Below are 25,913 nucleotides of genomic sequence, written 5' to 3'. Positions count from 1 at the left end.
CAGATTACCATTTCTTTTCCTTTACATTACATTGAGCTGGTGCAGTGGATTCTGGTGTTTCCCATGGGTTGTGGTGATGGATAAGAAAAGATGGCGGTGTGGATAGACGCTAATGAGCTAATGGTTTTCACCCATTATAATTTCCAGTTGTGATTGGTCGAACAGAACTGAGTGAGTCTGGGAAACACTGCAGTCACGGGAAGAGCTTTGCTCTACTCACATCTCCCTTTGCTTCTCCATTTTTTTAACCACATGATCCTTTAATCTCAACATCCAAATAACCTTTGTTTACAGTGCTGCTTTCTCCCTGCGTGGTAACTACTGTCTGAATATGCATGCACGCCTGTGTGTCACTTTTACATCTAACACTCTTAGTCTGACTTCAGTGCCAGTACAACTGTGACTCATGTGTTTTTGCTGTTTCTCTTTCAGTGATATCCCAAGAATCCCCGACACGTCCCACCCTCCATTAGAATCTAGTAGGTATCTCCTCTGACATGTTGAGACAGCTCTGTATTTGTTTGTCACCTATGTATGTTGTATATCTGTATATCTGGCTGATTTCATTTGTATGATATGAATTATAGCAAAAAATAAGTTTGTTGATGTACTGATATACTTTATGTTATGGATGCCATATTATGTCATATAAACTTAAAGTAATAGTCCAAAATTTTGAAATATTTTCTTCCTTTCTAAGAATTAGGTCTTGTGTGAATGAGTCAAGAAAAACTGAAAGAACTACCTCAAAGGTTTTTAAAAAACACTATTCAACTGTTCACAAAAATGTAAAAAATAAAATTTGTGGTTTTCATTAGTGGAAAAAAATAATGAGCAAATTCACTTAATTAAAAATGTCATAAATGTCCTTTCAATAGTGTAATGGTTTACAAATTTACTTGGCAACCAAAAGGTCATTGGTTTGATTCTAGCTGGAGACGCAGGTCCCTTTGGGGTTGTGTCACGAAGAGCATCCAGTGTAAAATTCTGCTAAATCAAAACATGCACAGCTGCCCACTGTGGTGACCCTTTGTGACGAATGGGCACCTGAAAGTAGCTTTTTATGCGTAAAAGTCGTCATAATACTACTGTGAACTTACAGTACTGTCAGACAAATGTACGGCACAGGTTAAAAAAATATTGCCTTCTGTATTTTAGTAGAGTTGTAAAGGTGAGGTATAAAGACTATTAGTTGCGTTGCCTTGCCGTTTGTACACTATGTGCTTTTTTTTTCATCCTATTCTTTTCTAATTAATAGATAAATTATACTTTGTTAAATAGATGACATCCACTAGTGGCTCTGCCAGTTATGTCTGTTTTGGAGTTGTTTAAATTAAGAGCTCATTCATTGGTGAAATTTTCCTGCCTCGTTTCTTATGCTAAATTAAACTGATTTCTTCCTGGTATTTATATTCTCATCTAACTCCCAGCAAGAAAGATAAATATTGGCCCTTAAAATGTTGAGTGGTTTCTTTAAAACAGACACTCATCTTAAACATAGCCAGAGTATCAAATAATGATGTAAATGTATGTATAATTGATTGCAGAGCTCAGGATTCAGACTGCTTTACAGGTTTTTTTTCTATCTGTGGCTCTGTGTGACATCACTAAGAGCAGATAGTCCTAATATGATCATCTAAGCCAAACGGCTCTGGCTAAGACAAACGATGATGAAGGGGTACCCAGAAAGCCCAATATGACATAAATAAGGATTTTTTTCAAATAATAAATCATGCAAAGGTATTCTAATAGACAGGGGTGCACATAAGTGGTCTGCAGGTGCGCATTCGCTGTCAAAATAGATAGATAAGAAGTTGCAACACGCGTTTGCGTACATATAAAAGGCACTGTTTTTGTCCGCTAGAGTGGGATTTTCATGGCATATTCTGCACCACATCTCTGTGCCTTCATCATTTGTTTGAAGCCAGCTCACCTCCTGCAACCACTTTTCCGAGAATACGCGCTTCTTTTGTGGTTCGGACTCCTTCTGACATTTCTTTGGAGGTGGAGGAACACCAAAGTAATTGCTTAAAGGAGCTTGCTTCTTCGACATATTTAAGAATTCTAAACAAATGTCTGTCCTCCTCCAGAAAATCGTATGTACACAAACGCACGTTGCAACTTCTTATCTGGTGCGCGTCTTTTATTTTGACAGCTAATGCGCACCTGTGGACCACTTATGTGCACCCCTGCTAATAGAGTCTAAGAATAAAAATCCCATATTTGAAATGAGCATAATCAGTTCCCTTCAAACACGTAGAGATTGATGAGTACTAGAAGTTTTCTGTTCCCTTTCTGAACATGTGGCTGATAATGTCCTCTAATATTGCATGGAGTGACTAATTAGACAACTCTTTTTTTCCTGAAACTAACTGATGTCTGACATCTGTGATGAATGTTAGCGGGAGAAGATCAGTTTCCTTGTAGGCAGTTAGTTAGATGACTTTTGATCATGTAATTGAATATAAGGCTTTCGTGACCCAAGTAACACTGAAGCCTGCTGGACTCTAACTAGGACAGAAGCGTGGTGATTTGTCATCCTGACAGGTTAGCTGACTTATACTTTAAACTGTTTCTGTGTGAACTTTTCTGAGGAGTCTGGAGTTTCAGTAACGAACGCACCTTTGGTTTTGGAGCAGATTATGTTTTCAGTCTGACTCCCTTCTGAAAGACAGCTGGCGTTTCCTGCTCAGGATTTCAAACATATTGCTTTCCCTGCCTTCATAGCAGGTTCCAGTTCTTTTGAGTCCCAGAAGATGGAGAGACCATCCTTAAATGTCCTGTCTCCCTCCAGTCCCGGGATGCTCCGAGATGCTCCGCAGTTAATGCCAGGGCGACTCTCAGTGAGTGTGGGCACTTGAACTGTGGAGGACCTTTCAAGTTTGCTAAATGTGAAGACATGGCATCGGATTTGTTTTTGTTTGCTTCTCATCCAGGTGAAGCTGTGGTACGATAAAGTGGGTCACCAGCTCATAGTGAACGTGCTGCAGGCTGTGGAGCTTTCTCTTCGGCCTGATGGGCGGCCCAGGAGCCCTTATGTCAAAATGTACTTCCTCCCTGACCGCAGGTATGCCAACCCTGACACAGGCACTCTGAACAGTCACAATGCCTAGCCCTCATTTGGCATGAAAATTATGGCCATTTACAAAAGAGCTGCAAAAAAAACCCTTGTGACACGAAGGCTAGGACACGATTCTTTTATGCAAACTGCACAAATCATGCACGTGACTTTTAATGTAAAACATTGGATTTTGGCATCGAATATACTTATATAATACAATATGCACAAGTTTTTGATATTGAATGAGTATTGTTTAGTCCCTTAGACTTGGAAGAACAGTTTGTAAAAAGAACAAAAATTGCATGTTCTGATAGTATAGTCAGGGTTAGGGTGATCGCAGATGATGATGTTGACCTCACATGGATAAAATACATCTTCAGTAATCACGTTATACAACGCAATCGAAGAGGGTTTTTTTGGGAAAAGACACTCTACTGTGAGTTTAGCATCTCGTTTATATTTAAAGAAAGCAGTTCCAGTCAGCTGAATAAGGCACAAATGGGACTAGAATCAAAATCAACATTCAACTGACTTTAAAGACAAGAATCTGTTGTTTAACACAGCGACAAGAGCAAACGAAGGACAAAAACAGTGAAGAAGACCTGTGAGCCTAAGTGGAACCAGACATTCGTCTACAGTCACGTCCATCGCAGGGATTTCCGAAACCACATGTTGGAGCTGACCGTGTGGGACCAACCCAGGTCTCCAGAGGAGGACAGCATCTTTCTGGGAGAGGTAGCACACACATCCACATACACACATGCCGGGTATTCATATCTTGTGGAGACATCTACTTGACACAATGCTTTCCCTAGCCCCTTACCCTAACCATCAAAAATGAATGCCTAACCCTTAAACATTTAACTTCTTTACAAAGCACATATTTACTGCGTGGTTGATGACTTGAATAGGTCCTGGTGGAGCTAGAGACGGCCTTACTGGACGACAAGCCTCACTGGTATCCCCTCCAAACTCATGATGTCTCATCCATACCACTGCCCCAGCCCTCCCCATACCTGCCCCGACGACACATAGACGCCCCTGGCAAGAAATTGCAGCGTAAGTCTGTCAAGATCTCGTGTCGTGTGCAACATGATATACATAAGCTCTTTCATATATTTCTGCTTGTAAGTGTACACATCCTGTCCATAAGCAGTTTAGCATGCGTGTCTATGTAAATGTCTGCTTTTACTCCATTTCCCTAATACTGCATTTGATGTGTGCATCCATATATATGTGTGTGTGGTGTGTGTACACATCTGTGGGTATCTTTGTGTGTGTGTGTCTATTACTGTTTAGGTTCTCAGCGTGTAACAGAGGCTGAATTTGATGAGGGTACAGCAGTAGTATCTAAAGGTGGGTTGGGACTGTTTCTTAGTTTTACATGCAGGTTTTCTGCAGCTTGCACTTCTGTTCTCGGTGTTATTTGTAACTATAGCTTTTAAAAAATGAGAGCTGCTAAAGAGTGGTTACATTTAGGCTTGGTTCGTAATCCAGAATTTAAGTTATTTGGTTAAAAATTGATAACTTGAGATTCAAAATGACCCCAAAACTTCTTACATTGCACCAGATGTTGTTGTTGTTGCTGTTTTTTTTTTAAATTATCCATTAATAGGGACAGATTGTGGTCATTTCACAATAAGTCCAGTATGGATAGTAGGTGCAGTAGTACTTTAGTAGTGTACAAAGATAACTGCATATTTGTGTACTTTACGAAATCTGTCAGATTTACAGTTTAAAATAATCTTCATTTATCTTATACTTGTATATGGTACCACCCTCATCCTTAAAACCAGCTTACTGGCTGCTAAACAGAAAAACCAGGTGGTGAGGTGAGTGGGGCTTTTTTGTGGGGCCTGTGTGCTTGAAAGGACCATACTGGAAATAACTATGATTCCCCTGAGAGGTCAAATGCAAGTTAAGAAAAAAAACAGCAGATTAGTTGAACACAGTGGAAATAGAAAAAGAAAATGCTGAAAAACTTGCAAAAAAAAAAATCAAACAAAACAGAAGTTTTTTGTTTGTTTAGGCAAGTAATGTAATTTAATAGGCTATTAGCAATGGATGTGTGTACTGTGACATCATCCACAGGTTTATGACATTCTGTTTTGAAGCCATGGACTTAGTGTTTTTACCATCACCACACTGATTTCCAGAAAAAGTGTTGTGACAGGGAGGGGGTCTCATTCATTGGCTAACAACAATCAGTCATTCACACGTCATTAGCCAATGACCACGCCCTGTATATTGTTCTATTGTGAAACAAAGTATGAACAAGAGTTACAAAATATATTATATTTTTTATTTATGACTAAAAATTATTTACTGAGCACATAAACTCATCAGGAAAGTGTTTAGTTAGAAGGTTGTTTTCCCACAGCCTTCTGTAGGAATAAAGTGTTTTTACAACCACAGTTGGCCTTGGTGTATTGGCCTTCAGAAAGCAGGCAAAGGCACCTATTGCCTTTTTTATTCCAACCCGGAGGCTACATCCATTTTATTGCAAGTAATGTAATTTAATAGGCTATTAGCAAGATTTTTAACAATTATAAGTATTTTAACATAAGATAAGGTAACATGCTACTGGCATATAAGTAAATTGCATGTGGAATAAAGCTAAACTTGCATTCTGTGAGGGTAGCAGACATTAACATAATTATAGAGAGGAATGCTGTAAGGTAAGGCCATTAGCATGGTTTTAAATCAGGTTACACATGAGGTGGAAGGCCACTAGCATGACTTCTTATGTCTTTTATATAGTGTTTGTATCTAACAGGTTACTGACATGAAGTCAATCATTCATGTTGTGAGGGCTATGAGCATGAGTTTAAACTACATAAGTGGAAGCAGGGTCAGTAGCATGAATTCTTGTGTCTTTTATACCCTCTCTGGGTATAAAAATGTAACTTAAACTAGCTAGGCCTGCAGTGTTTCGCTAAAACACAGATGTGTGTGTTAAATTATGTTGTTGTTTTTATTTTATCTATATCAGTGTATATAGTGAGAATGCAAAAACTTCTGTACATAAACACCAAATGAATAAAAATTACATATATTTCTTTCTTCTTGTTCATTGCAAGCTACATATTCATGTAATAAGACAAATCAATTAAAGGCAGTGTTAGCATCACTGTTTGATTAACAGGTATTTACAGACATGCATGACAATACATTCCAGTGACCAAATGCCACAGAAATAAAAGGTTTTTTGCTAAATTTAATAACAGTAAACCTCACGTATACAGATTTATTTCAATCCCTACGCGGTTTATTTAATAAGTTTCATCCAGACTGATTAATGCATCGAGAAAGAGTTAAGGAACAGACCTACACGATGATCACTCTGGTGAAAATGTGTTGTGAGGGTAGCAGACATTAGCTTAGTTATAAACAAATGCTGTAAGGTAGCAGAAAATGAACATGAATTTAATTATCATATATGAGGTAGTATCATGAATTCCTCTGTATTTTTAGTGCTAATGTGTAGAAGGCTAATAGCATGTTGTAAGGGTAATAGACATTAGTTTAGTTCAGAACTTAGCAGGTGACTAGAATGGAATTAAATGTACATGGTATAAAACAGCAGACTGTTAACAAGATTTAGTCACAGATGTTATGATTTAATATGATTTTTTTTCTTTTTAAGTGGAAACAGTTCAGAAGTTGTCTTGCAGGCAAATGATAAATGTAATTCGGCCTGACTGTAGCTAATGTATGGCTTTGGTATAAATTTTTGACATGCAGATATGGTGGTGGATAAGAAACAATGCAGATTAAAAAAAGATACTGTAGAAAAATGCATTTCACTCTAATTCATCCTGGCTATACTGGCTATGTTCCACTACTGATCTTGACTAGCAGCCATATTTTAAAGCCATTAGCACATTTTTGCAACTTCAAGGCCCACGCATCTTCCCATGTATGCATAATGACAGTTATTGTATATCATTAATGTTTGCCAGGATCATATGGAAAACCTTAGAGTTAACAAACCCATTTTAGTAATATTATTCACTCAAGAAGAGACTGTATATGGATTATATAGTACTACTTAATACCGTTCCTTTCTTATGAATTTTAGAGACTGAAGGTTTTGTCACTATTAAAGTATACACTCTGAATTGCACTTACTTTGCTATGATCTTGTTTCTGTACGTGTGCATGTGTGCTGCCATTTCTCCATAGCAGCAGATGGACGTGGCAGGGAGAGGCAGCGGGAGCCCACATCTACCCTGGAGGTCCCTGAGCAGCAGAGGACCCCCACCCATCACATACGTTCTCGTTCCGTCTCCCCTCATCGAGAGGAGCAGGGGCGCATCCGGTCGCGGCCACCCAATGTCCCCCCCCAGAGGTGAGGGTTGAGTAAGGCAGGATTTTACTCCCCATTATTTGTCCAAATGGTTATATTTTAGCCATAAATTGTCTTGAACGCACTGCCCTGGACCGATTGCTGAGTCCTGTGAAAGAGCTCTGTCGATTCTCGTCTGACGATGATTACTTAAAAAGACCGATATCGGCCTGGGGAGACGATAGTGAATGCATGGAAGAGGCAAAACCAAGATTCAGGAAAAACAGACAGGACATGAGCGTTTGTGGAAGCCAGCAAACTGAGTCCATCTACTAATGAAATGTCTGTCTGGCTCAGAACATGCAGTGCTGCCAGCTCTGCTTTTAGTGACTGAGCTAAATGAAACCGAGCAGCAGTGTGCCGCAATACCACCTGACCACTAACCTCACAAGTCAGTCTCTCATTTATCCGTCCATCCATTTATTTATTTATTTACATTTCCTTCAGGAGCCTGGATGATGAGCTTTCTCACGGTCACCGTTCTCGTTCTCCGTCCCGCTACTACGACGCTGGTAGAGGTCGCCATCAAGGGGAAGGGTATCTGGACGACAGGTGCGTGCCTGTGTTTGGTCACCACTTGTAGTGTAAATGTCATCAGAGTTGCTTTATGTTGTACAAGGCCCTAGTTTTTTGTGCAAATCCGCATCCGCTGAAAAAGTGTGTACAGAGTGTGAGTGCCTGTGTTGCCAAGTCTAACTTTGTTTGCTGGTCTCTTAGATTTAAATAGTTGCTGCTTTTTGTCTGTTTTTGTTTTGTTTCTTGAAAAGCGTTTGATGCCGTAGCTATCTGTTGAGTTTCATGTTGCACGAGGTGACCTCAGACCTCAGTGTTTAGGTTGAAAGCTCTCGGTTGCAAAACTGAATTTCTGAATCTGTGTGACTGTGTGGAACCAGCCAAAGCTCTCTTTCCTATTCACTCTCTTCTCCCCTCTGCTCTTCTGGGGTTTTTTTTTAACTGTTGTTGATTTCCTCATATGTCATCCATCCCCATGGTTACCACAGTGAGGTCTTCACGATCCACCAATCAATGCGAGGCAAAAGTGCTGAGTGCCTGCACACCAGGTAAACTGGCCAATCGTGACATGTTTACATGTTGGTTGTGGATGAGGTGTGTTTTTGTCAGATTGTCTCTAATTGCAGTCTGTCGCTCAAGACTGTTATTTAAGAGTGAAACGAATATGCCTCTGAAATCGAGGTAAAAAAAATCCTGTGTAATGTAAAATGTATACAGAAAAGAAATGTGAACAAATCCCATGCAAACTTTGACTTCCCAGCATTACAAAAGAGAACCGAGTTATATCAGACCTTACACACAGACACATTAGTTGGTTTTAGTCCGTTCATTAAATGAAATAACTGTAAGAAAAACACAATGTGTCATGTCTAAATAACGAGACAAAAAGGAGGCCAGTGAGCTGAAATCCTGTGGTAATCGAGCTGTACTGCTGCCTCAGATCCACAAGAGGACACTACAGGACCAGGCTTGGTTTCAGACTTTGCTGCTTTTCAAGAATCAGTCCAACAGTACAGCTTGCAGGGGCTAGACCACAGGTGTCAAACTCCAGGCCTCAAGGGCCGGTGTCCTGCAGGTTTTAGATGTGTCCTTGATCCAACACAGCTGATTTAAATGGCTAAATTACCTCCTCAACATTTCTCCAGAAGCCTGGTCATGAACTAATCATTTGATTCAGGTGTGTTGACCCAGGCTGATATCTAAAACCTGCAGGACACTGGGCCTCGAGGCCTGGAGTTCGACACCCCTGGGCTAGACTTAAAACTAAATGTTGCTTAGTGTACACCTGCTTTCATACGTCCAAATGATGAATATGCACCAATTCTGTCTCTGACTGAAACAATTTAGGGCACTTTTTGCATGATGCTCCAATATCTTTATTTAGTCTAAAGGCTTTTGGGTCATTCCATGGAAACTGTACTGGTCCTCCTGTTTCTGGTCAAAACCAAACTATGAATTTTGTGTTTCATAGCATATTTTAAAACCTGCAAAAATGCACGATTTGAAAGCTCGGGAACTCGTCAAATATCTTTTTTATTAATACACTCATTTGTCAGTTAGTTAGCTTGGCCCAGTCACAGGAATACAGCCAACACTATAGCCTGAGATGAGGTAAAATCTAATTGGATAGAAAAATTCAAAATAATGTGTCAGAATTTCTCTATGTGGTCAAAGTTAACACCAGTATGCACACATATACACATATACAGTGCTGTTTGTAAGCCTATGTAAACCTGCATGACTCTAAATGAATTAAAAACATGAATAATATTATTTCATCCAAAAATACTTCTTTTTCACACTTGATTGCTACATTTCCCATTAAGAGAGAAGTGTTGGTGCTGCTTTTTTGGGGTTTTGTTTTTCCCTTTAAATGTTAGGAACCCAAACGTGACAGTTTTCATGTAATGACTCTTACTGATTATTATTTATATTTTTAAGTTCACGTGTAATGTAGTGACTCTTACATTGCCATTTGAGCACACAGCCAAAGAGGTAAGTTACACTATATATACCTTCGTTAGAGGTATATAAAACCCCTATACAACCGTAGCTGTGTTAGTATCTAACCTAGGACACTTTTTGTACTTTTTATACACACAAGTGTATAAGTGTACAAGTGTTTGAGGAAAGGAGGGTGTAAAGTGCTAAGTTTGTCTGTAGAGAAGAGATCTGGCTGCTGCTGACTGTACGCTCTTAATGCAGAGATAATGTGCTTACTTATGCTTTAACACCCTAAAATCTTAGCCAGTGATTTTTGCAATGACCACAATATCTAGAAACATGTTGATAAATAAATCTAAATAATTAACAAATCAAAAATCAATGAGATCACTGGATAAGATGCCACTTCTTTCCCCCTTTGTATCTTTCTGTTGTCCATACACTCCTATATACTTTTTTTCTGCTCTTCCTCCTTTTCCTTCCGGCTTCCTTTCCTGCTTGTGTCTGCTGCATGCATGCTAACATCAGGAGACCTACTAGGCACAATAACACACTGCCACCTAAGATGCCACTTTTGTTCAGCAGTTTCCGCAAACAGGCAAATAGGTAAGTCTTCAGTTCAATCGGTTCAAATGGAGAAAGTGTCCAAATCTGAAGGGACTTTCCCTGTGTCGTATTCCTATTCTCATGCCACTTTTAGAAAACTCACATTTTACCAAGGTAGATCACAGATTGTATGTAAAAGATTGACCTGCTCAGAGTTGTCACCTGTTGTTGGTGAATCCTCAAGCTGAACATTTTTCTTTTTGTTTTTTAAATAAATAAAGTTATCCCTCTAAAGGGGACCATGATAAAAAAAATGCCCATTAAATATTAATTGCATTATATAGTACTTCAGATGTTTAATTGAGCCCATAGGGTTTTCAGAAGGATCTTTTCTTGAATGTGTTTGCTCTTTTCCCCATGTTTGTTTTCAAATGGACATCAGGTGTCTCCCCCTGCTGGCCATTTAAAAGAATGCAGTATCTCTTATCAGCACAGGGAACAATTTGCTCGTCACCTGCTGCTTTGTTGCAGACATTTAATCGCTTGAGGACAATTCAGGCTTTAGTTGCCTTAGTAACGCTATATTGTATTTAATATGCAGTCACATTCCAGCCAACAGCATCCTTCTATGGTATTTCATACAATCACTTGCCTTGAAGTTGAGAAAGTTTACATTTGGACCCGCCCACTTCTCGTTACCAGCGGTTACTTTGACTGTCATCGCTTCAAGTTACTGAATCCCGACGACTTTTTTGTTCTCTGATTGCCTCATCAGTCCTTGTTGCTTCCTGCGTGGATGTCTTCTTCAGGAGCATCCACATAAGTTATTACATGAGTACATTCTATTATTCATCTTTTTGTTTTCATAGATTCATTTGGCTCATTTTCTGAAATTGATTCACCATCAACAGCTTTTATTTTAAATGACCTCTTGCAGAACTCACACTTTAGCAATCACTGATCTAATGCAGTTTTTGAATAACTGGATAAACAACCAGAAGAGCTTCAGTATAATGTTACGTAGCATAACATTGACTGTCATGAAGGCGTTAATAAAAGTTTCTATCATTTTACTGTTTATTAACAGCAGTTATTAAAGGGTTTCTGCAGAACCTTTACTTGTGTGAACTTGATTACAAAAAATGGCGCCTACTTTTTGTCTGCTGTCATACCTTGAGCGCTCCTAGCCAAGAGCGACAGAGAACAAGTATGACTGTAAGACTTTGAAAAAAGACAACAAAATAATTGAGTCAGATGACATTTTCATTGTCAGAAAAGTTCTTTGAGGTGCTATTAGATGTTGCTCTTGCTCTTCGCTCTCCATTAGAAGCACACTGAAGCCATCAGACAATTTGTAGTACCAGTGTCAACTTATATTGGACTGGTTAACGGTTCAGTCCTTCCGTCACAGCAGGGGCTTCTGATTAGTTTCCAACCTGTTTTCTTTCATTTCTTTAGTTTCGTTAACAAATGCTTCCACTTTTTGAAATTTCCATTTCATCAGTAGCTCCACGCTGCTTGCATATTAAATAAGTAACTCTGTAGTGAGACTGAAAATGGTCATGGCGACATGCCGCTCCACCACACATCTGTGGTCTAATGATGAGGTGACACATCGGTAAGGCACACACACACATTGATGATGGTTGATGGTTAACATGGATGTTTAAGTGTTCCGCGTTGGGAAAAATGCAGAGATCAATCAGTCTAGTTTTGGCAGTAACAGCTAGAAGACACATTTTCCTCCATACTCCATCTCCATGTCAACCATTACAATGTACAGACACTGCCATCCTGACACGAGCTGGGTCAGTCATGTTTTAATTTCTTAGAACAGCATTATTAGGGAAATCTAACCAGACTTTCTTTTAAAAGACTTTTTCTGTTTGTCCATTGTTTTTCTCTTTGTGTCTGTTTTTGTCCTCCCACCCTGTCTCCTCTCCATCTCCTCCTCCTCTTCCTCCATTGGATGGCATGTTGTGCTGTGGTGCCTCTAGTGATCTGCAGCCTTCTCTGGACAGGGTTAGGAGCGCTAGTGCCAACTGTCTGGCTCCAAACAATCATGCCCCCTCACCAGAGACTGAAAGGTACCAGCCTCTGTACCCAACCCCCTTCCTGTAGTCCTCCTGCACTTCAGCTTTCCCTGGTCTTTGTAGTTCCTTCACCTCTGAATGATCCTACACTAGCCTGATATCATCCTCACCCCACCTACACCACTATTGTGCACCACTCTACTATTCCAGCAAATCCCCTTTGTTACCTCTGTCCTCAAGGTTGTTCATGATGATGTTGTGATTTTCACAAAGTCTCATTGGCAAGCAGCATTCTGAGTATTCGGGTCAGTTTAAAGACAACTTCATAACCAGCTATCAGACAAAGGAATCAGTTTACCTTACTTGTACGTTACAGTTTTTGATTTGTCACTTCCTTGAAATTATTCCCAACATTAGACGGTCGAAAGGATGTACTATGAAGAAAGATCAGTTGGTTAGCAAAAATAAGTGTAAATGATGCAGTTTTACTAATTCTAAGAGACACAATAAGTAAACCTCTTGAGCCTATAGACTGTATATAAATTATGGATGTAGTCACTATGATGTCACCTGTTGGTTAGTGAAATCCCTTTGTAAAACCTCAGGTGAAGCATTAATCAAAGGTAGACCCACCCTGCAAGCAAAGATTAAAAAAGCCTGGTTCTTCTGAACTTGCTTCGTAGTAGACCGTCTTTTTTAGTTACTTTTGTCTTTTCAATGCTTAATACAAAAGTCCTGTTGCCATTTGTCCATTTACTTCAGAGTCACTGTGTCGTTCATGTTGTTCCTTCTGGTTGTAAAGTGATAACATAACTGCACTGTAAACAGTGGGATTCACATATAAGCGTATCACGTTTTAATGCAGAAAAGAAATGCCCAAACAATTGATCTTTGCTGTCCATGAAAATGAGAAGAAAAGCTAAAGCTAAAAGAAAAATATAGACTTGCGTTTAAGTGTCTAGAAACACAACACAAAATAAAGCTAATGTGGAATGTGAAAATGGGGAAACATTTGCTAACAAACTTGCCATATTCAGTTTATAAGGTGATAATGTGCTAATATTGTGTTTACAGCCTGTTCTGTTACTCCCAGGTAGTCAAAATGTACCCATAGCAATGGCAAGCAAAAACAACTTTTTACTGTGCGCTTTCCTGACACTGGAAAAGCGAATCTCTTGAATTTTTAATGACTTGCTGATTTGGTCCTATGGGTGATGTATTTTGTATGTGTACGCATAGAAAATCTTTGTCCCATTCCCTGCCCCGAAGACGTCCGGCAAGTCCAAGGATTCTTATTCAACATGCTTCCCCTGAAGATGACAGGTACCCTTTTGTGGACCATTCTCACCCAATTGCTTCTTGTTGGAGCTTGACTTGTGCCTTAAAATCTCACGCCATTATGACCCAAACACTAAAGTTTGCCAAGTTACTTTCTTTTTCTTTTCCTTTCTTTCTTTTTTTTTTTTTTACAGTAGTTTTAGTAAGAAACACATTTTTGTCAAACCCAGTGGAAATATTCTTGGCTTAGTTGGGTCCTATTGGGTTGAGGCAAATGCCAAGCTCTTTTTGCCAGATTGTTATATTTCTATGAATGACTAGTAGTGATTTTACAATTTAACCTTTTCAACTTTCCAATTCGTCAGCTCTCCGCAAGTTTGGCAAGTGACTTTATCTTGTATCATATAAAACAAGTGTAATTAAACAAATTTTAGTACAAAATATAGCGCAAACTAGCCTAAACTCAGTACATGGGGTAATAACTACCCTGACTTTGTCCTAATGATGCATTAAATAACAAATGCCAACTGATTAGTGAGCTTTAGAGGTTTGGGTGGATAAGGTTTAGATCCTTAGTAAAGGGGAAGTCTGGACATGACTTTATCTACTTCCAAAATCAAAAAGAGGAAAAAGTCTAAAGATTTGGCAACGCTTGTAGCATGTAGTACAACTTCATTGCTAGACCAATGGGTTTCGGCTTTCAAATTTCATGAGGTCATCATAAATCAATTACAAAAGATATTTTAGGTAACATTTATGAAAATATATGACCAGCAGTAATACTTTGGTTGGACTTTGCCAGACTAGCTTTTTCGTTAATCTAAGACTGTATGCTAGGCTAAGCTAACACCTTCTAGTTGTAGTTCCACATCAAGCAGACAAGAATATATACAAGAAATATAGGTTTATTGCTATTGACTTACCTTTTACTTTGACTGCATTTTTATTTGGACAAATACAAGATAAAATCACAATCTATTATCACTTTTGGCAATTTAGCCTTCTGCTGCAAACTTTAGTAATAGATGAGCTGATCACAGTGAGAGTGAATACGATCTACAAAGTAGAACTTGTCCCAATGAAAAAAAAGTCCTCTAGGCATATACAAGTTTGATTTTTTTTTCTTTAACTTTGTCGCTCACATTGTGTAAAGGGTTATTTGTGTGGCTTTTAGTGTGTGGGTTGTGTTCTTCTGGCTTGCCCTTTAATGCAAAGAGTGGTCGCAGCAGTTTTTGGTCGTGATTGTTGTTGCTGTATCTTTGTTTAGTTGACTTTCTGTTCTTTGTGATTTTTAGTATCAGGTTTGTGCTCGTTTGAACTTAAGGTAGTTTGTACTGGCTCTGGTGTGAAATCCTGCCCTTTTGCATTTGCTTCCCACAGTCTCTCCGAGTTACATTTTTGTTTTAGGAATTTGCATCCGCAGCTTATGTGTGCTTTCCTTCTCCTCTTAGTCTTGAGAAGTCTTTTTTTGAAGGCGTATTGCTCATTAGTGGTATAAAATTCATGCAATCCACAATTCATATCATAAGTGTGATCGTGTGTGTGTGTGTGTGTGTGTGTGTGTGTGTGTGTGTGTGTTTGTGTTTGTGTTTGTGCGTGGGGCGGTGCATGGATCATCCTTGTCATCTTCATGTCCGTGAATGGAGAATATGGATGCTACTTCCGTCTCAAGAGAGTTTAATTCACCTCAGTACAAAGAAGAGGTACACACACATTTATGAACACACACACACACACAGGCACACTTACAGATGAAGCATGACTGTATAACACCCCTTATTCCTATCATCATCATACCATCCATCACAGGATTCCTCCTATTTCCTGTTTTACAGATCATAAACTTATAAGGCCGGTGACGGCTACAGACAGAGTCAGGCCCTTCTAAATTGAAATGATTTATCCACCATCATGCTCTCTTCCATACCCTCATTCACCCATCCATCCATCTTTTTTTGTTCTGTGGTGTATTGTCCTCTTTACTCATCCACCATTCTCCAGGAAGCCTCGGACCCTGGAAACACCTGAAAGCCACACTCTTGGCAGGAAGCTCTTTGACAGTGGCAGGTAAGGCGTGTGCGGCACGCTCAGCATATTTCAGGTGGCTTGTTTACACACAAAGCTTCTTAGATGCATTCACCAGCTGGGAAGAAGCTGTGTTTTAGTACTTGGTAGCAGATAGTAGTTATAAATAGGTCCAAGTATTTTTTGAGGCACTTAATGCTTAGCCACAGTTAGGCACAACCACTGTGAAAGTTAGCATGGATTTCTAAAATTTCGAAGTCACAATGCTAGCACCTTGGCTGCTACTGTGTTTTGCTGCTAGAGCCAGAAGGTGGCACATTTGCATCATATATATCTGCTAATTAGAGCTAAGTAAGCAGACTAATAAATTAGCATTAATGGACTGTACCAGACAGTAGGTGATCTTATTTGTCATATAATTATACTAAAAATAACCCAAAAAGCACCAATAGGACAAACAAGATGAAGAGAACCAGGTCATTGACACAAATGACACTAGTCCGATTGAGTAAAGTTGCCTGTATCAGCATTTTAATATATGAGAGTCTGTGGAGATTGTAGGACATGCAAGGAACCATTGCAGGAACAGCAGTTTTGACACTTTGATTTTCAGTTTAAGGGGTTGCCACGGTCTAATTTCAAGCACAAGCTAATTAGTGAGTTTAATTTCAGTTATCACTTACGGTCCTGTTCATTGGCTGTTTCTGTGTTGTCGTGGTCAGAAAGAGCCTGTAAGTGCACATTGATTTCAGTGGAGATGAATGTATCTGCTGATCTGCAGTGACAGTGTAGTACATCATCGTACAATAAATGATCGAGATATGGAACATAGTGTCAGTACGTGTTTCCCAAGGGCTCCATGTGGTCCTTGTAAGCATGAAAGATATTCTGATACAAATGTTATGTGTCACACCAGGAATTTATGTTGCTGGTTTTACCACATATGTTTTGTAGGGCTTTATTTTTTAGACAGTGCTATAAAAGTGTTAGATTCTTCCACTGCATGTATACCATAGAGATGCCCCTTTGTTTAGGATACCAAAGACTTTTAGTTAAGTAGTAGGAAAAGTCACTTTTTTATATAATGAATAATTGCTACTATTAGCATCTCCAAAGTGAAAGTGCTAAAATGCTTATAAAAAAGGAAATTAGGTTCTGTGTTTAATATTTTCTTAAACATTGGAGCTGCTGATAATGACATGATAATGTGTAAAAATGCCAGTTATTAACACTGAGTAGAGTACCCAGGGGTCAGGGATTCATTGGGCACATGGAAATATGCAGTGAATCAAAGCCTTAATTGCGCAGCCAGCTAAACATATTTAAAAAATAATGCAAACACTTTTTCATTATAAGAACATCTGCGTTATACATTACCCTCTGTAATGTTTATATAGACACCAATCAGCCACAACATTAAAACCACCCTGTAAAATTTTATGACACCTTGGGAGAGATCTGTAGGGACATGGAGTCTGCATGCCTCGACAGTTGTTCTGTTGCACTGGGATGCTGGCATCAAATCCTTTGGTTTGCTTCTTTATTACTTCCTGTTGATGCTTTGCCAGATTTGTCAGAGGTCTCTTCCTGTTAAAAGGGAGTTCTTTCTTCTCACAATCACCAAGTGCTTTCTCATAGAGGGTTGTCTCATCATTGGGGTGTTCTAATATAAATGTTTTAGGATGTTCACCTTACAATATAAAGCGTATTGTAAACTGTAACACCTGAAATCAGTGTGTTACTTGTTTTGCCTGGTTTTAATGTTGGGACTGAATCTGGTAAAGGACTGAAACTGCTGTGTCTTCCATCCAGATCCATTACTATATTTGGGTCCAGCTGGTCCAGTGTGCAGTCTACTACCATAAACACAAGCTGACATATGCTGGTTAGCGCTATCTGAGGGACATGCAATCATTTGCGACTTCAGGCTGTGAACACATAAGCATAAAACTTTTAATAGTCCTCATTGTGTTTGGAGGCATGGTTAAAAGTGTAGTGATGCTTTAGTGCAAAACTTTTTCATGCTTTTCTTATGAAGTTTGTATTGTTAAAATGTTAATTAAATTGAAACTAATGTTACTCTTAAACGACTGTGTTTAGGTTTGCCTTCATTTAACATCGTTTCTTGTATATTTTATGGATTCTTCCTTTCCCCCCATTTTTCCCATTCCTCAACCCCATTTCTGTCCCTGCATGCTGCTGCTTACACACTGTATTGCTGGGCTCCGGGTTTTTATGGCACTCGTATGTATGTACACCAGAAACAAGTCCACCTCCATTTAAATGGGCTCCAGGGGAAAGAAAGCCCCACTGTGTCCCCTTGGTAAATGGATTCATCTTAAATCAGCCTTCCTCTAACTCATTTAACCAGAGGCAGAGTCTTGTTTGCTCACCGTAGAGATTCGTGGAGAGGAAAGACACAGGGCTGCTGCTGCTTCTGTCAGCATTTGTATGTGTGTTTGGTGAAATGTCTTTGCCGCATCTCATCAGATGCTGCTGCTGTTTGTGTAGTTGTTGTATATGTGTTGTGTGGACTCTGCAGTCATTGTTTGTATGTGTAATTTCTGAGTGGATGTGGAAATTTGTGGTAAGTGTTCATATCTCAACATTTTAATACTCAGACAATGAATAAGCTTCATTTAACAGTAATTTTATCAATGACCAGGAATATATCTGCTCATGGGTGAGCTAAGGGTGCCTCTGATTGAGAAACCCAGTAGAGGTGTGTATTGTATTGATACCAACGCTGGTATTGGTATCAGAACGATACTTTGTTTCTAACCTCTAAATTCAGCACATAGCCCAATAAATTGTGTTAAATGTGTTCAATTATTCCATTTACATTCCAGGTCTCCTAAAATCCAAGTTACAAAACTTAAAAACTTGAAGGTTTCAAGAAGACTTGACACTAGGATGAAGCCACAGACTCACCAAGAAAATGTTTAGATTGAGTGAAAGGGAGGCCAATTGTCAAAACAGCCTTTTAATCAGCCAGACTTTTTCGCAATCAGAGACGTCGCCCCCTGCTGGCCATTAGAAATAATGCTGGTTTATAGGCACTCGTACATTTGTTTCACTTCTCAGATCCAAAAGCTACAAACCACTTCTTTGCAGTCTATATTCAAATAAAATGACAAAATGTCATGAATAACCCTTGTTATTAGTAGTCCAGTGGAAAGGAGCCCCAAATTTCAAGATTTCTAGTAGGAGAGGGAATATGTGTTATGTGAGAATGGATGTGTCGAATGGATGGATGTGTACAGTCGTGGTGGGATTTGTGCCTGAAGGCTTTCACTTTCTCAGTGTGTTGTTTCACTGTTTAAATCTTGATTTGCTTCTCTTACTGGCAACAGAGTCCCTCACTGTGAACCCCAAACAAGCCTCACTTTGCTTCACTCTGTGAATATGATGTTTGATCGAAATGTTGCTGCTGCTGTTGTCTTGTTTCCAACGTCGATGTTCCTCTTATAGCTTCTGTCGTCATGTCTTTGTTTTGCAACCTTATGTTAAGTGATACTCGCCTAACGTCAAGAAATGTGAAATTGCAGCAGGTTCATCCAATGTTGAGTACTTGTCAACATTTTGTTCACTGTGTGAATGGGATGACGTGAAGACGTCAAATTCCACCAGCGAATGGCACTCTCAACTGCAAATGTGATGACTTTAATATCGTTTTCCCTTCTTCCCATCTTCACACTTTTCATCCTTCCTTTATATTCACACTTCTTCTCTCCACCATGTCTCCCCTTCCCCTCTCCCTTCTGTTTTCTGCTTTCCGTCATGTTGTTTTGTGTTAGGGGACACCTCCAAAGTGGTGGGTCTCTTTCCTCCTCGGTGACGTCCTCATCAACTCGCAGAGTGAGGCAACTCCCACAGCTTCCCCCCAAGAGCAGCACTGTAGAACAAGGTACAAAGAAAGGTTGACCCATATTGGGTCATTTTTGTGCAGTGTCCGATTAAGTACTAGTTTTTCGAGTTTCTTTCCTTCACCGTGCAGCCCTGGTAGCAGAGGAGCGTGTCCGTCAGCTCCAGATGAGGGTTCATTCCAATCGGGTCTCAGCTCCAGCCACCTCCAGCCAACAGGACCTTGACCGAGCGCTCAAGAATAAACGAGAGGTAGCCTGACCGTTCGCTTTAAAACAAGCTTGTCTGGAGAGTGGAGGAGGACAATAAAGGTTCCAGCCAGACAGAAAGAATGAACCATAATGCTGCTCAAGTGCATCGCAGCGAATTGCATTGACTGTCTGAGAAAGTAATAAATTACAGTACAGTAATGGTGAAGACCACTCCATAAAATGAATCATTTCCAAATGGGCAGCCACTCAAGAACTGAGTTAATGCTTGGAATCTTGAAATGTATAATCCATACCGTCTGCTTTCTCTATTTTTTTTTTTCCCTTAGAGAAAATAGTTTAATATTGATATTGTGACGTTTAAAAATATGTACATGCCAGTAGTTTAACTTCTTCTTTTTGTCTGTGTGATGCATTACAGAAGGCTAATCAGAAAATAAAGCATGTTTTAATATAGCAGACAAAACAAACACAACATTTAGGTGGAAGGTGATTAGAGCTTGGATGCATCTAAGCATCTAAAAACATTAGCAGCAGCTGGAGTTCCCAGTGTACAGTAGTCTCGTCCCACCTAACAACTCAGATTGCTGGTTGCCCTGTAATTTGTCATCCTCCTATATGGCAATGCATGAGTGTCTGTCACTGTACTGAACTCAGGCTTGCATGGACTTTAAAAAGATTTAAAAGAGGGGCATGGCTAAGGTGATGTCACCCACTGATCCCAAGTAGCACATCTGACTGGTAAACCAAGGGAGACATATGGTAGCACACAGTAGGTTTGTGCTGCTTTATCACCCCTTTTCACTCTAATGCGTACTATGATTTACGAAACAACCAGCTTAAAACTAATGATTGAGACCATAAACATGTCAGGAAGTTTCCTGAGGCCATGAAAAATGGAGTGAAATGTGTTCTTTCCCTTTAGCAGTCCACACAAGAAGACTTCTTTATGAAAACCTCAGAGTTGCCCTCTGCTGGTCATTAGAAAGATTGCAGTTCTTCCTCTTCACCCTCACTTTTCAGACCAAAAGATGCATCATGATGCACAGTCTATATGGAAAACACCTGGTTCAAGTTTTAGATTTTTAATAGCTTGTATGCCAAATGTAATGTTGTAAAATCCCTTTCTGTAACTAACAGCAATTTTCTATCAATCAGTGTGTTGTGCTATCAGCAAATGGACCAATCAGGATGCAGCAGCAGAGCGCTAGCATTTTATATTCAGTTCAATTCAATTCAGTTTTATTTATACAGCGCCAAATCACAACAACAGTCGCCTCAAGGCGCTTTATACTGTAAGGTAGACCCTACAATAAAAAGCGCCTCAAGGCGCTTTATACTGTAAGGTAGACCCTACAATAATCCATACAGAGACCCCAACAATCATATGACCCCCTATGAGCAAGCACTTTGGCAATAGTGGGAAGGAAAATCTCCCTTTTAACAGGAAGAAACCTCCTGCAGAACCAGGCTCAGGGAGGGGCGGGGCCATCTGCCGCAACCGGTTGGGGTGAGAGAAGGAAGACAGGATAGAAGACATGCTGTGGAAGAGAGACAGAGATTAATAACAAGTGTGATTCAGCAGAGAGGTCTATTAACACGTTGCGTGAGAAAGGTGACTGAAAAGGAAACTCAATGCATCATGGGAATATTGAAAGTAGGCTTCCATATAAGGACATACCAGACATACCATCTTCTTATTGTTATATATTAAATTCATTCATATTGATTGAGTCTGTCAAAACTAAAATAAATGTCAGGTTTATTTTGGGGTTTTTTCCCAGAAGAAAGTGTAAATAATTATTTAAATTTAGCTTCAGTCACTGAAGATGATTGCAGGTGATTACAATCCATCTATTGCTCATGTATTGTTACAGCTTTAAACCTGGAGCATGTGATTGGTGTCGAGTCACCATGGCGATGGCTTGAGAATTACTTGCTGCATTTTCACAGCAGTTTTCTAAAATATCTGTTTTATGATGTGTGGTTCATGCAGCTCTATAAGGACCAGAGGAGGAGTAGTGAAAATATTTCCCATAAGTCCTCAGACAGTGATGTCAGCGACGTCTCAGCCATCTCTCGAACCAGCAGTGCCTCTCGCATCAGTAGCACCAGCTACATGTCCATCCAGTCAGAGAGACCCCGGGGACGCTTCAGGTACACACACACACACACACACACACACTCTCATTTAAAGGTTTTGAAATAGGGTATCACAACATGTGTTATCATTTATAATGTCACCATCAGCCGAGCCATGCGCGCATCGGGTCGCCACATGATGAAGAGCACCAGCATCAGTGGTGAGATCTACGGCATGGAGCACGCTGACGGCAGCCAGTCAGACACGGCACTCGGGAGCCTGGGTAGCGGGATCAAGAAGCGGCGCTCAAGCCTGAGCCAGCGTGTTGTCGCCATCCTGCCGTCCAGAAGGAGTCGAAGTACCTCGCAGCTTAGCCAGACAGGTCAGACAACAGACTGACCAAGTGTCCGAGAAAAACGACGTGGAAAGATTTGTCCAGAAGGAAAAACTTTTGAATGTTGTTTTTTTTCTGTCTTTCTGTGTTGTGAGTCTGTTAACTTTCAAAAATGACCAAAATACATCTCCACATTAAAAAAATGAACTTTGAAAAAATGTTAAATAACAGTTTTCACATAAAAATTCAATTTTACTCAAGAACTCATCAAGAAAAGTTAACTTACTAATAGGATTTTTTCACGACTACCCTTTTGCAGAATTTTGCTAAATATTTCACCCCCAGACGACAGCGGGGTACTGGTGGGTGTACTGGTGGGTGTAATGGTTGGTGTACTGGTAGGTGTACTGGAAGGTTTTTTGGTTTTCTTAATTTTTTGCCGTGCCCCAGCTTTCCTCGAGAGGCTTTGCCTTTCCCCAGGCACTACTGTAAATAAGAACAGACTCTTAATAATGGACTTACAATGAATTGCTGCACCATCTTGTGGTGCACGTTGCATAAAAGTATGGCTTAGCCCTAGTTTAATTTTTAGTTGATATCGCTTCAATACACAATTCAAGGACTTTAGGGACACATTTATAACATTTATAACATTTTAAACTGAACTTGATTACTTAATCCGATGCTTCTTTATCTACACAAAGCAAGCTGGATTTCATAAGTGGTACTTTGATTTTATAAAGGACACATACATACATACATAAATACAGTGTGGTCACTAAATCCTGAAGAATAAGTTTTAAAAAATGTACAAGTTTACCAGTGTAACCAGTGTGCTGATGTTGCTGTTGTTTACTGGCTTTGTTGTTGTTATGTGTGTTATTTCAGAGGCGGCGGGTAAGGCGGCGGACAGACAGAAAGGTAAAGCAAAAGGCAGGAAGTCAGAGACTGTAGGATACAACAAGGAGGAAGGTTAACTGTGTAATAATTGATTAGTCATTGCCCCACGCAAAATAGTAAATACAGGATCATTAACAGAGCGTGACCCCACATTGTACACTAGGAGGAGCATTAGTCCTTAAGTACTTTGTATAGCAGCAGTTCGATGTAACATCACATTCACGTCCCACTTTCACAGACGCAGGCAGAATAGGGCAAAGTCAGGCACAGAAAGCATAAGAAGTGGTTCAGTTAGGAATGATGAATGTTCCCAGCACTCCGTACACCGTTCCTGAACTGTTTCCGGCACGCTTCCTTACTCCACCCTCTTGTTTAACCATTATGCTTAAAGGCTGGTTCGGTCGTGGAAGAAGCCTGACTCAGTGAATTCAGAGTGTTCTCATGAGCTGAGAATACAATATTTGTCTTTGAATTTTAGATTTAAAATTAACGTGGGTCTGAAAGAACTTTGTGTTTATGATAAAAACAAATGAACAAACAGCAGGCTTTTGAAAATGACTGAACTCTTCCTTTTTGATGCACACACTGTATTATTTCCTCAACCCTCTGAGTTTTGCCTTTCCATCCCTGCTAAACGTTTGAGGTGTGAGTGGACTGACTTTTGATTTTTAGTCAGATTTTCCTGCAGTGACCTCATCACCTAAGTACCATTAAATTTTTTTTACAATTCCCAAATAAAAGTGTCTAAAGATTTGCATAGATTTGTCTGTCGTACAATAGTGTATTACTGAAATGCTGGTGATGTCACTGTGGGATGTTATTTTGCATGGGAAGGCCTGAAGAGATACATCTCAGGCTGTAGTTATCATGTTGAATCTTTGCAACAAAAAAAGAGAAATCCATCAGAGATGCCTGATAACTGATTAGGACCTAGGGTTGAATGACACATGCAAAGACCAGTGGCTAAAGCCCGTTTTCCTGTGTTTGCAACAGAAGCGTCAGCAGGTAAGAAGGTGGGTAAGGCCGGCAGCAGCAGCATCCAGAGGAGTGTGGAGACGGGCATGGCGGTGGAGTATCCACGAGGAGGGTCAGCCATGAACCGACAGGCGAGCAGAGAGTCGACTGACGGCAGCATGAACAGCTACAGCTCTGAGGGGAAGTACGTACATGATGAAAATATTGCCAAAACACAGGACAACACACAGAGGGCACTGTCAGTGTTCCTCTGATGTATTTTTGTTTCCTATCAAACCTCTAAGAGCTCAATATTTGGGGTCTTTTTTTCATTTTAACTCCAACTCCAACAAACATACTACCGTATTTCCTGGACTACAAAGCGCACCTGAATATTAGCCGCACAAGCTAAAATCAGGGGAAAATCCTGTTTTGTACATACATTAGCCGCACCTGACTAAAAGCCGCAGGTGTTTCAATGTTGACTTATCATATGTAAGAGAATATGCACAAAGGGAATTGTCAGGAAAGAGACGGCTGTTTGGAGACACACCCCTTTTATTAATATTTTGAAAAACAAGTTATGGGTACATATTTGCATAACTTTTTAGGTATATGTACAAGTACCAGTAATTACAAGTACAAAACATGTACTGTGCTTCATAAATGAGTAACAAATGTAGTACATAACAATAACCTACAGCACACCAGAAAAATAGATTCAGCCTACCTTTTAGGCTCAGGTGCAGCGACACGGCTTTAACAAGAAGAAAAGTCAGTCATTCACCACCATCTTTCTCTTCTTCCTGCGCACTAAAACCACCAAAGTCCTCTTCTCCAGTGTCGGATACGAACAGGCTCAGGGTGGCTACGTCATCCACTCTCCGCTTCTCTCCTTCGTTGTCACTTTCAAAACCAAACAAATCCTCGTTGTCAGTGTCAGCGTTGAACACCTTCAGAAGGGCCGTGGCCGTGTCCTCCTCTCCATCATGCAGCAGTCCAGCCCTTCGAAATCCGCTGGTGATCGTGGATGTTTTCACACTTTTCCACGCTGTCAGATTCCACCGGTGGAGTTGAGCATAACTTGCTTTTCGCAAGTTTATCGCCGCTTGTCATCCACGCCTCCCGCTGAACGCGTAGCGCTACTTTGAAGTTTGTTTTTCGCGCTACTTGTACGGCACTATGTTTCCTGGCGGATGGACATGTGACCAACATACCACTCTTGAACCCCGATACTGTGTGTCTGATCACATGCCCTTCCGCCAGGCAACGTAGTGCCGTACAACAGCAGAACAAACAAAACAAATCGTCTTACGATATGACAAAAATCATGGACAATCCATAGAAAAGCCGCACCTGACTAAAAACCGCAGGGTTCAAAGCTTGTGCAAAAAGTAGCGGCTTATAGCCCGACAATTACGGTAGTTCTCTGAATAATGATTAAATTGATTGTTAACCCTCTTAGGTCTGAGTTGTCATCAGTGACTACTCTGCGACTATTACTTACTTTTAGCACTCTTAGCAATCAGAATAGATCATTTTTGTTTTGTTTTGTTGGCTGCAGGGAACACAGAAAGTTATCTTTCTAAACAACAAACATCAAATGCTGTTAAGAATTTTTGGAAAAGGTTTTTACTGATTCTCTAAAAACTAGATGGAGTCAAAAACTGAGGACAGGTTTCATTTGTGTTTGTGTATGTCAGTTTGATCTTCTCAGGGATGCGTTTGGGTGCTGACAGTCAGTTCAGCGACTTCTTGGATGGATTAGGCCCCGGTCAGCTAGTGGGCAGACAAACGCTGGCGACACCAGCTATGGGTGAG

At 40.0% G+C, this 25,913-nt stretch overlaps 1 protein-coding gene across 15 annotated transcripts in view; it reads left to right on the top strand.

Moving 5' to 3' along the window:
* Positions 1 to 25,913, top strand: part of rims1a (regulating synaptic membrane exocytosis 1a) — a 112,030-nt gene that overhangs the window by 81,808 nt on the left and 4,309 nt on the right. For 3 of the 15 annotated variants that reach the window (XM_084948442.1, XM_084948443.1, XM_084948437.1), the window contains 19 exons: positions 433 to 479; positions 2,728 to 2,843; positions 2,937 to 3,067; positions 3,625 to 3,796; positions 3,973 to 4,120; positions 7,247 to 7,412; positions 7,857 to 7,961; positions 8,411 to 8,470; positions 10,395 to 10,472; positions 12,410 to 12,499; positions 13,685 to 13,768; positions 15,725 to 15,790; positions 19,546 to 19,655; positions 19,746 to 19,864; positions 21,818 to 21,978; positions 22,072 to 22,286; positions 23,127 to 23,159; positions 24,132 to 24,297; positions 25,796 to 25,908. In XM_084948442.1, the coding sequence (XP_084804568.1) occupies positions 433 to 479; positions 2,728 to 2,843; positions 2,937 to 3,067; positions 3,625 to 3,796; positions 3,973 to 4,120; positions 7,247 to 7,412; positions 7,857 to 7,961; positions 8,411 to 8,470; positions 10,395 to 10,472; positions 12,410 to 12,499; positions 13,685 to 13,768; positions 15,725 to 15,790; positions 19,546 to 19,655; positions 19,746 to 19,864; positions 21,818 to 21,978; positions 22,072 to 22,286; positions 23,127 to 23,159; positions 24,132 to 24,297; positions 25,796 to 25,908 (2,180 nt within the window). The remainder of the gene's footprint in view (positions 1 to 432; positions 480 to 2,727; positions 2,844 to 2,936; positions 3,068 to 3,624; positions 3,797 to 3,972; positions 4,121 to 7,246; positions 7,413 to 7,856; positions 7,962 to 8,410; positions 8,471 to 10,394; positions 10,473 to 12,409; positions 12,500 to 13,684; positions 13,769 to 15,724; positions 15,791 to 19,545; positions 19,656 to 19,745; positions 19,865 to 21,817; positions 21,979 to 22,071; positions 22,287 to 23,126; positions 23,160 to 24,131; positions 24,298 to 25,795; positions 25,909 to 25,913) is intronic. The other 12 variants (XM_084948444.1, XM_084948439.1, XM_084948438.1 and 9 more) reach the window with 11 other exon arrangements.

This window comes from Perissodus microlepis, chromosome 13 (genome assembly GCF_051167445.1).
Source record: "Perissodus microlepis isolate ML-2025 ecotype Zambia chromosome 13, ASM5116744v1, whole genome shotgun sequence".
NCBI classification, from domain to species: domain Eukaryota; kingdom Metazoa; phylum Chordata; class Actinopteri; order Cichliformes; family Cichlidae; genus Perissodus; species Perissodus microlepis.
This window is presented reverse-complemented; position numbering and strand designations above follow the sequence as displayed.